Genomic DNA, 11155 nt, shown 5'->3' on the forward strand with positions numbered 1-11155 from the left:
ATGAAGAGCTTGCAAAAAGGGAATGGCATGATCACACTTGTGACCTTTCTTAAGAAAATTGGCTGCAGCATTTTGAACCTCACTCATGTCATGAATACAGAGCATAGACTATGAGTTTCTACATATTTCCTTCTACGGCTCTAAAGCACCCGGCATAAAGGCCTGAAGGACGCCTGTGTTCTGTCACATCCAAACCACCCTGATCTGTAGATTCATGACGCTTCTCTTAAATGTATACAGACTAGGGGCCAGAATTACTAAACCGGGCAAATCAGGTAAGACTGCAATTCCATAAAAGTGCCAATGGGAGTGGAAATTGTTATTTGTTAAATAAGAACTTGTTTTTAATTAACTTACCTGGTTAAATAAAGGTATATATATATAATATAATATGCAGAGGCGGACAGTTTTTTACTCTGCTTTAAAAGTACTTTTCAAGTGTCTGTACTTTATTAGGGTGTTTTTCTTTAGAAAACTTTACTTCACAACATTTTAAAGCATAATATTGTACTTTTTACTGCTCTACGTTTCATATTAAATATAATTTAATACTTAATTACATTAGAAATCTATTACTTTTTTACTTTTACTCAAGTTTACTAGAGTACAAGAAAGCAGGCCTACTACATTTTTAATGTTCTTAAGTATTAAAGGTAAAACAAACAACAACTTTTATTTATGAAATGTAGTGCAGTAAAAAGCATGACATTATGGTTTGGAATGCAGCAAAGTAATGTTTTCCAAAGAAAAACACTCAGATACTACAGATGCTTTTTAAATTTACTTGAGTAATGTAAAAACACTTCACTACTGTCCGCCTCAGATAATATGTAATATATATGTTTATATATAATATGTGCCTGGTTGATGTAACTGTAGTGCTCGTTTCGTCCTCTGAGGGGCGCTAAAGCTCGCGACTGTCTGACTGACGTCACAGGAAGCTCCAAGACAATCTGATCTGATGAGGGCTGTGGCTTTGCCATTTAACTAGATATATAATTTTATTTAGACAGTTTGCTGTGTGAGTTGTGTCTATATTGGGATCTTCGTTATCTTTTTAAGCTCGCTGAGGATGGCTGAGCCAAGTGGGAGATATCAGCAGGTGAGTGAACTCCTCTGTAACTCGACACGGTTGTTTGTGAAGCAGAGCAGCGGCAGGCGGCTCCACGACGGGGAGTGTTGTCGGGAAACACCGAGGCTCTGACAGGATGCGGGCCGCAGTTTTTTTAAATGAATAACACGTCCATTTAAATGACAACGACACTTAAATCTGTGAACATATAGCGTTTAACCAGTAAAATGCTTGCTAATGCAGTTGTTTCTTGCTTGCGTCAAAGTTTGAATTCATACAATATAAATTACGTTACTCTTTTACAGTGTTACCCATGCAAGGAACTTAATGCAGGGATATTGCAGATGTTTATGCAACCATAGCCTGGTTTATTAAATTGACAAGTTGAAAAAAATATCTGGTTAGAACACTGAACTAGCGTTACAGGCCATTGTAATGTAATATCACACTGCAGCAGACATGTTGGCAGAAGTATGTTTGATTATTATTTTTTAACATCCTACTCAGTGACATATTAAGTTTGGTCAAGGTTATTGCACTAACCTTTACATGGTGCAATTCTGATATCAGAGATGGATGGTAATACCATGGTACTTTGATCTACTATAGAATTGCACGTCCAAGCTACTTCAAAAACTGTTTCTGTGGTGATAAAACCACGATTCTACTCTCTCATAAACTATGGTATTACGATGGTGAATGTCTAGAAACATGGTTAACCATAAAATATGTTGAAATGTTCTGGGAAAGAATGTTACCATGTATGTAATCAATGGATAATAACCATGGGACATTTAATTCTGTTACGCCTGATATAAAACCTGCAATAATAGTCATGATTGTCATCATGTAATAATAGTGAGAATGAGAAAATACACCTCAGTTTTATTCAGAGGCCCAAATTGAGCACACAAATATGCAATTTGGCTCAGATGTTGTTATTTACATGATTGTAAAGTAAGAAATTCAGATAGCTTATGATGTAAATCAGTGAGATTTGTATAACGGTATAGCAGACCACTTACCTAAAATGTAAAGTTCAGTTGCTTCAGTGCATTAAATGTTGACCTTGAAATATTACTAATATAAAAGCTATTCTTATGTTTGCTAAAATCCATGAAAGACTTCACAATAAGACACGTGTCCCACACCATGACATTTTTTAGAATTATACTAAAAGAGATTTTTCTTATTAAAAAAAGTATAGGCATACTGTCCATTAGAGAGCAGAAGGCATGTAATAGATTTTGTGTAATGGGTTTTTCAGTTGTTGATCATTTAGAGGCGTTAGAAATGCATGTGTCATTTGATACAATAATATTTAGGGGTAGTAATAATACTGCATTTACAAAATGGTGTAATCCTATTCCATCGCTATTATGTGGCTGTTCACTTTTTCATTTAGGGAATAAAACATGAATAAAGTTTGCATTGATGTTGTTTTATGTAATGTGAATACTTCTGGTCATCATTAATACAGGGCAGTTTGGCATCCCTTTTTTTTTCTTCCTGATTTGTGAAATGGTGAAGATGAACACTTCTGGAATGAGAGTGTTTAGTGCGTGGGCATGTGATGATGAGTGTATGGAAAGTCATGTGAGTTTAAACTTAGAGTTACATTTGTCATTAAGTTATATTGTCATGGTGTGCATTTTTACCGAGTGTTTACACTGACATCACTGATATTTAAATTTAACACATAAAAATCAGGTTTTACTTGTACCAGATCATCTCATATTTCCACTTGCCTTTGACAGAGTTGTATTCGCAACCATGTCACAGTCAAACTTGGGAGGCAAAGTTCAAGATTTCATGCAGTTAATGAATTCTCTTGTGTCACCAGCTGCCCAATGAAGAGGAGCCAGAGGAGGGAGCTCAGGTGGCCAGTGATCCTCCGCCCCCTTACAATAGTATTGCAGCTGACAACGCAGGTATGCAACATTTATAGGGCCCTGTAAAATCTTTTTTATTTTCTGTTTTCCGTTTTAGCATTCAAGGTTTAATTTGGAATTTAAATAATCAAAAAGAATGTCTAATCATCATTAAAATCATAGTGCACAACACATGCATTTTGTTTGTTCAAACCATATTATGAAATGGCAATCAAAATAGATTTTTCACTCTTCTCAGCATATTTTGATTACAAAGACGATGCAGCGTTTCCCAAGCCTCCATCTTACAACGTAGCCACATCTCTACCATCGTACGATGAGGCAGAGCGAACCAAAGCAGAGGCTACTATCCCACTGGTTTCAGGCCGAGTAAGTACCCCAAATCTCAGCCACGAATTCCAACCAGCTCTGGGACAAAAAAAAAGTCCTTAACATCACCACAGGAAATGCTGTTTTAATGTGATGTTTCCCCTGTTCACTGCTCTGTTTCTCTGCCACACGCTGCTTGCGTACAGCACAGGGAACGTCTGGACACATTCGATGATGTAACTCGCTGTGCGCTGGAGGTACAATAACAGAGTGTGTGAGACCGTAAAGTGTGGTGGAGGTGATGTCAATCTAGGAAGACCCCAGGGCCCTGTTTTTCTGGCTTGAACCTGTTACAATATGGGTGTATATTTATTTTTGCAATGTTAATTACTGCACAGAAAAATATCAGCATTAACAGCAAGCATTGCATGTTTGATACAACTATTAGCATTTGGATCACTGCACTGATTTGGTGCTTTTCAGGCCATGAAGTGTTGCCCCTGGTGTCTTAGGTTTTAGACTTGACAATAGTTTTTCAACAACCATTTTTTTGTTTTTCTGGAGATATTTTGTTATTTGAATGTGTTATATGTCTGTGGAATGTTTAATAATTTGGCTCAATCATCTTTAAAAATGTGTATATTTAAAATTCAGTTCTTTCAGTCAGAACAACTTTTAAAGGAAGTTCAAAAATGTTTGATGAAAGTGGAATCATGAACCTGCTAGCAGTGGAGAAATATATATACATATATGAAAGTGACGCTTTTTTGGGGGACTTTATTGTAATATGAAAACATACTGTAACATGCTGATTCACATCAGATTCAGGTTGGTTCACATTTCACCTTTACACTGTTTGCACTGTTAAACATTTTTGACATTTCATCTCTACATTTATCTCCGTGAAAGCACCACTTTCACATCTGCACAGCTGCAGCCAAATATCATTGGTAGCTGTGACTTGTTCTTATTTTTAAACACATTGCTTGTCAAACTAAAACTGCTTCAACTTTTAAAATAAAATTGTCTCACGACTATTCTGTTGCTTACCTTCCAGCTGTGAACCCAATAATGTGTCTTGTTTGAAGACTCCCTATGAAACGTGTCTGATAGGGTTAGGTGAACCCCAAACCAGTTTCAGTTTTGAAAATGTATACATTTTTGAATGTTTTTTTGCTGTCCCATTTTAAAACTACCAAAACACTAGACGGTTTCATCACACCTTCCATTCTTCCATAGTTCCCCAATGCTAGCAGAAATGTTAGGATGAGACCCATGTGATGTCTAAATTTTAACTTGTGTTGTTTTAAAGTCAGCAAAAAATCCAGAGAAATGTCACTACCAAGTACTTTTTATGTTGACTGTTTTAAGTACTTGTTCTGCCTTAGGGTACTTTCACACAAGCACTTTTGGGGCACACTCGGGTTCGTTTGATGGTAGAGTTCAGTTTTATATAAAATGTTTTCCAAACTTGGTTGTGCACCCGTGAGCTGTGCGTCAGTCTGGTTTTAAAAGCTGGTCTGGGGTACCGTTCATGTGAACTTCAATGCGTGTATCTGCCTCCCTCCAGCAGAAATTGAATTCTGTGTAATAGGGCTGCAACTAACAAGTTTGATAATTAACCTAATCTGTTTATTTCTTTGATTAATCACATGAAAAATACAAAACTTCTAAGTATTAAAAAATAATACTTGTATTAAAAAAAGTAATCCATGATTTACTAAAATAGTTGTTCCTTATCCTGCCCATTGTTGTCCTCAAGATGATGTGTAATATGAAGGCAGTAAAAAGAAATATAGTGAATTTATTTAGAAAGGCAATGTACAATTAAAAAAAAGTGTGCAAAAAGATGTTTGCTTACCGTTTGAAAATAAAAGTTAAAATGACTAAATTAAAAATGATAAAGAAAAACGAAAGCAAAGCAAACAAAATGTTAACAGGTTGAACACTGCATTAAATGGCACACACATCCATCAAATCACATGACTGAGCAACCCGCGCTAAACTATATGCTTTAGTTTGAAGCACTTAATATACATTTAGTATTCGCATGTTTAGGACAACATAAGCTTACTGTACATCCTCTGCTGTTTTCTAGATGTGTTTTGTGCATAAAATTTAACATAATCCATAGACACCGATGGGTAAGCAATCCAACTATAGTTCAGACCAAGCAATCGAACCAAGTGTGAAAGCACCATGAAGGTACATGTCTGCTCTTAAAATGTTGCTTTCTTGTTACATAGGTGTTTATGTTTCTGTGAATTATATGAGGCCCAATGCATCCAGTCACACTCTTCTCCTACCATTATCTAATTCTCTTGTTTTTCTCATTTAAAGGGGTCATGGCATGATTTTTTTTTTTTTATGTAACTTTATGGCCACTTACAACATTTATAAAGTGCTTTGCACACATTTTTTAAATGTTTTCAACCCTCATTCTGATCCTCTGTCTGAAATGATTTTAAAGAGAGGGCTTGGTTGTAAAGGTTGACTAACGTCATTGCGTAGGAAATAGCAAATATCAATGTCCCTTGTTATTGCATGAACACATTATCCATATAAAACCATCATTAACAGACAAACCAATGTTGCAGCTGCTTTCAGATCCAATATGAAAGTGAAAAGTGAGTGAAAGTGAGTGAAAGTGAAGTGACGCGTGGCCATGTATGTTGTCCCATACTCAGAATTTGTGCTCTGCATTTAACCCATCCATGTGCACATACACAGCAGTGAACACACACACACCGTGAACACACACCGGCGCCCGGGGAGCAGTTGGGGTTTCAGTGCCTTGCTCAAGGGTCTCACCTCAGTCATGGTGTTGAAGGTGGAGAGAGAGCACAGGTTATTCACTCCCCCCACCGACAATTCCTGCCGGACCTGAGACTCAAACCCACGACCATCAGGTTGCAAGTCCGATTCTCTATCCATTAGGCCACGATTGTCCCACTGTATAGGGCATACGACTTTCCACAGTCTTTCCATTACTGTACTTCATTTACATAATATGCAGTCAAATGCTCCAAACAATCATCTAATACTCCAGACTCCATCCACTTGTTCTTGATGCTGGGGTCCTTCTGATGTCTGTACTTCCTTTTTGTTCTCTTGACTGGAGTAGCTCAGGCGCATGGAAAATGTGCTTACTCATGTCATGACCCCTTTAAACGACCCCACGATTGTTGTGTTTTAGCCTTGCTTTCCTCTTTCTGTCTCTGTTACACATTTAGAGTTGATGGACATCTCTGTCTCTTTATATTTTCCTGCAGGATGATGACTTTGTGGCCAGAGATGACTTTGAGGATGCTGACCAGCTGCAGATAGGCAATGACGGCATTTTCATGTTGACATGTTTCAGTAAGTGTTTTCAGGAATGATAGAGGGTTCAGAAACAGTTTGTGCGTTCCTTTATCTCCTTCCCTTCAAGCAGGACTTTCCAAACATAAGTTAAGAATAAATGTTACCAACCAAATAAAAAAGATCCAAAACAGAAACAAAATCCTGGTGATAAGGGTCATGTTAAGTTTGTGTTTTTTTTATGGGAATAAACAATTCAATATAATCTTTAGAAAATCTGATATTTCAATTTTAAAATCTATTTTTTCCTCAGTGGCATTCCTCTTCAACTGGATTGGCTTCTTTCTATCATTCTGCCTTACAACCTCAGCAGCTGGGCGTTATGGCGCTATATCTGGGTTTGGTTTGTCCCTCATCAAATGGATTCTCATTGTACGGGTACGCTTCCACCTAGACATCCGCAGCTAATTATTCACATTATGTGCTTTATTTAAATATTATATCTATTGGCTAACCATTTTTGGCTTGGCTGGGTTAGTGAGAACATTCCAGAAGCACATTACCCCACATTAGTAATCACCACAACTGCTCAGATCTGACTAAATGATTCAAACGTGCTGTAATGTTTTGTAATGTGTTTTCTTCATGACATCACAAGCCTGGACATGATCGGTGCTTTATCCGTGCTTCTCTTCCTCTCTCTTTTCATTCTCAGTTTTCTACTTATTTCCCTGGTTACTTTGATGGACAGTACTGGTTATGGTGGGTGTTTCTGGTGCTTGGTAAGTCTAAGTTCACAAAACACAACTTGAGTTCCTTAAGTTAAATGTTTTCGCTTGTAAAACAGGCTTATGATCTGTATAAGTAGATTCTAAAACATAGTTTGATGTTTATCTAGTATAATGACATTCTTCATTTTAAGTGCATTTTATGCATTAAAACAATAGTGCTTTGTCAGCCCAGTTATAAGGCTGTTTGAAGCGAGAGCACTGAAATGAGTTTTTATGACCTACAGGCATCCTACTCTTCCTCAGAGGCTTTATTAACTACGCCAAGATCCGGAAAATGGCAGACTCTGTTTCTACTCTTCCGCGGACCAGAGTTCTCTTCATCTATTAAAGGTTAATATTTCTAAGCCTCTTTTATATGAAGGCAAAGCTAATTTGTGTTTAATAAATGAAGTTCTAAAACTTAATTGATTTGCCTTCAATTGATGATTATAATCACATGATTATTCCCTTGTGAGCAACCCCCTTCTTAATATTATAAAGACAGCTATATATATGTGTGTATATATATATATATGTTTTTAAAAAAATCTATATTTAAAAATGTATACAAAGTTGAATTAAAATCCCTTTTCCCACAACCTATTATTACCTGTTATGAACACCCTCTTTTGAGGATATAATGAATTAAATAACTCAGCAAAAAAAAAAAAAGAGAAATAGAAACTCTCATTTGGCTGCTTTTATTTCCAGCAGTATTTCTTTACATGTAAATATTAGTGTTAGCATAGAAAGTTTAACAGCTGAGACGAACTAAAAAAGGTTTCATAGGCATTTGGCGAACAGAAATGGAATAATGAGGCATTGAACAAAGCGGGGGTCAATATCAAAAGTTGCAGTGAGTATTTTGGGTGGCCACCAGCTGCTTTAAGTACTATAGTGCATCTCATCCTCATGGGTAAAAGATGCATTATTGACTTCAAATGGATTTAAAACCAATCATTTGTTCCTGTCTTAATAACAAATGGCAAACAGAGTGGGATCTATATACAATGAATAAACTCCATGAAACTGGCCCCAGTGTTGGAAAAAAACATTTCTGTCAATTTTCCAACCGATGGGACTGTATAGTTTATACCCGCTGTAGAATAGGTCATTCCAGGATGACACACAAGTTTTTAATACTAGAAGAAGATCCTCCAACATGTTCTCTCTGCCAAAACCCGTTAACCCTGAAACAAGTTTTATTAGAATCTGCTGGTTTTAACCATGAAAATAGCCACAGAAGCTTAAAAGGCAAACAAACAAACTCGTCCCCATGGAGTCAAGTCAAGTCAAGTCTGCTTTATTGTCAATTCTTCCACATGTACAGCACATACATACAGAGAATTGAAATTGCGTTACCCTCAGACCCTTGGTGTAAACAGTTAACATTAAACACGTTCAAATACAGATAATACGGTTATATACTCAACGGAGATAATGCTCAACAAGATTTGCCGGTTCCTGCTGGGATGTTACCCCTTTCTTCCACCAAGACACTTGCAAATTCTTGAACATGTCTGGACTTTTTTTCTCAGAATTCTGTAAAAAGTCGCAATAACCTCTTTTAATTTTTTTATTCAGTGGCGGTAACGGGCTTCCATACATATAGGCGTTGTGCAGTGCTGCAGGTTAAATACTGCAATCGATCATACAGAATTGTTGTTCAGAAGCAAGCATGCATTTTGGAACAGCTCTGGAAGAGTTTATAATAACAATGACTGTCCAGTCCAGTAAAGTGAACGCATGAATAATGCTATTTTTCTATTTATTTTTTTATCTACTCTAGTCACTTGCTGGAAATGAAAACGCATTCACGGGCCTGCCGCTGACCCAGCGGGTAAAATATATTTAAGAAAAAAAATCCTTCCATCTGTTATCTACTCATCTGAAAGGAAGACCGTGGAATTCCAGAGCGATGGAGGAAGAGTGTTTTTTTCCACCCTCTGCTTTTGATAATGCAGATTTTGGGTGTCAGATAGCAAAATACTCTTTTTACGTTTCTAGATGTAAAGTAGTGGATGCTAACAGCTCTGTACCTGTTCTGAAATCATTAGTGGTTTGATGTTGAGTGCTATTTGCTCTTTTCAAGTCTGTAATGTATTAAAAAAGCCTTGTGTATGAGATCTTGTTTGTAGTAAAGGCATGCACTATACTCCCTGTTAACCAGTAGGGGGAAGTCTTGCTTTTTTAATTTCAGTGTTCACCCACCCCCTCTCTCCTCCCTCATTCAGTGACGTTTGACAAGAAGGCAACCAGTCACTGCTGGTCACCATTCATGGAGAGCTTTTCTCTTTGTGAATGGCAGTGTGAAATGAATTGAATCTAAAACAGTCGATGCTTTTCTTCTATTCGCTTCTACTGTTTCTCTCTTGCTCTCTACATGACATGAAATTAAAGTCGGTGTTTTTAAGTTACCATTTTTGATGTGGCTCAGACATGTTTTATTGGCCATGCAGTTTTTCGAGTGGCTTATTAATAGCAAAATTAAGATTGTGGAATATTTTTTAAAAGCTCTAGAAGGCGCATGAATGGCATCTAGCATTAGCAATTTTTTTGCACTCAACGTTTGGCCTCATGTTTGAGTACTTGCAACTTTTTCAGTGAAGGAAACTTTAATACTTGTAGTCGAACGTTTGTCCTTTTACACAACACGGCTGATGGCACTGCACATTTTTCCGACCTTTGAATATACAATTAGCTGGATGCCTCTCCCCCACCTTGTGCAGTGGCCATGATAGGGGCCCGTTTGATCTCTCGCTGTCTAATCATGCATGATTTTGTTGTGGCTTGTCTGCTCTTGTCACCTTGGGTCTCGTCCATGACACAGGAAGTTACTCCTTTGTGTTCAGTTTTCCATGCAGCTTTGCGGTCACCCTTTGAATTCCAATGGCTGTGCACATGTATTTGCTTGTAAATAAGACACTGCTATTAAATGTCTCTGCTGTTCAACGTTTACTGGAAATATTTTTGTCTATCTTTGTCATAAGGGTGCATTATATATGAGAAATTTGAGTAAACATTTAAAGTTATTAGCAGTTAAACTCTGACAAACTAGTCTAATAAATTAATGTAAATGGGTAATTAAAAAAAGTCAAGAATATTATCAGTAGTATATGCCTTATGATTAGTCATTTGATTAATTTTGCTTTAATCTGTAGAGTCATGAAATTTAAACTTAAAAATTATTTAAAATACGTTTAAAACCATATGAGGATAATATGAATACAAAGGAATATTTCTAAGCACTCGTTGCCTGCATTTTAAGCTAGATTTTTTATTTTGTTTTCTTGCACTCTTATTTGTAGTTGACCATTTTCTAACAGCAAAAGCCTTTGTGAAAGAATGATCTGTTACTGAAGGTTTGTTTTCAACTGTTAGCCTCTCCTGAAGTCGCTGAACCAATAAAACTAGTCTGACCTGATTTCCTTGGTCGGATGTAGAGGAAAAATATTCATGTCAACAAGGGCAAATTTCTGTTGTGGTTGCGGCCGGAGCCTATTGACAGGCAATATATCATGTCAGCGAAATGAAAGTAATGAATCATGTGGAATGTAGAGTATTAAACAGCTGGTTTTTGAATACAAAGATTTATTTATTTTTTATTGTCGATGCCCATGTAATAGCTTCTGAATGCAGTGTGAGTGTGGATTTGAGGAGCAGGCACAGGCTGTCTCCTGTTATTGCCTGTTTGTGCCGTCCATTTGAGGTGTGAAACCAGCAGCTCTCATTCCTCCTTCTGGTGTGACTTCCTGGGGGAAGCGCACAGCATTTAATAACCTAACACTCTCCTACCACTGACAATCAGCTCC

General features: G+C 37.0%; 1 protein-coding gene across 4 annotated transcripts; it reads left to right on the top strand.

Moving 5' to 3' along the window:
- Positions 1-898: 898 nt before the first annotated feature.
- On the top strand, positions 899-9467 carry LOC306856362 (NEDD4 family-interacting protein 1-like). 4 transcript variants are annotated; one of them, XM_079395607.1, is made up of 9 exons: positions 914-1102; positions 2916-3003; positions 3203-3333; positions 3480-3530; positions 6546-6633; positions 6887-7011; positions 7289-7355; positions 7589-7694; positions 9133-9467. In XM_079395607.1, the coding sequence occupies exons 1-8, from the start codon at positions 1073-1075 to the stop codon at positions 7690-7692; spliced, it is 684 nt and encodes a 227-aa protein (XP_079251733.1). In that variant the 5' UTR covers positions 914-1072; the 3' UTR covers positions 7693-7694; positions 9133-9467. The 4 variants fall into 4 exon arrangements, with proteins under 4 accessions (XP_079251735.1, XP_079251733.1, XP_079251734.1 ...); XM_079395608.1 differs by having other exon boundaries at positions 916-1102; positions 6887-7005; XM_079395609.1 differs by lacking the exon at positions 3480-3530 and having other exon boundaries at positions 899-1102.
- Positions 9468-11155: the final 1688 nt, after the last annotated feature.

The sequence above is a fragment of the Barbus barbus genome (genome assembly GCF_936440315.1).
Source record: "Barbus barbus genome assembly, chromosome: 36".
Taxonomy (NCBI): domain Eukaryota; kingdom Metazoa; phylum Chordata; class Actinopteri; order Cypriniformes; family Cyprinidae; genus Barbus; species Barbus barbus.

What these genes read in the sequence shown, in the direction of transcription:
- LOC306856362 (XM_079395607.1), top strand. Translation starts at nt 1,073, where the DNA reads ATGGCTGAGCCAAGTGGGAGATATCAGCAG. An exon ending in TCCCACTGGTTTCAGGCCGA is followed by an intron (nt 3,334 to 3,479) that starts GTAAGTACCCCA and finishes GCTTGCGTACAG; the next exon opens with CACAGGGAACGTCTGGACAC. An exon ending in TAACTCGCTGTGCGCTGGAG is followed by an intron (nt 3,531 to 6,545) that starts GTACAATAACAG and finishes ATTTTCCTGCAG; the next exon opens with GATGATGACTTTGTGGCCAG.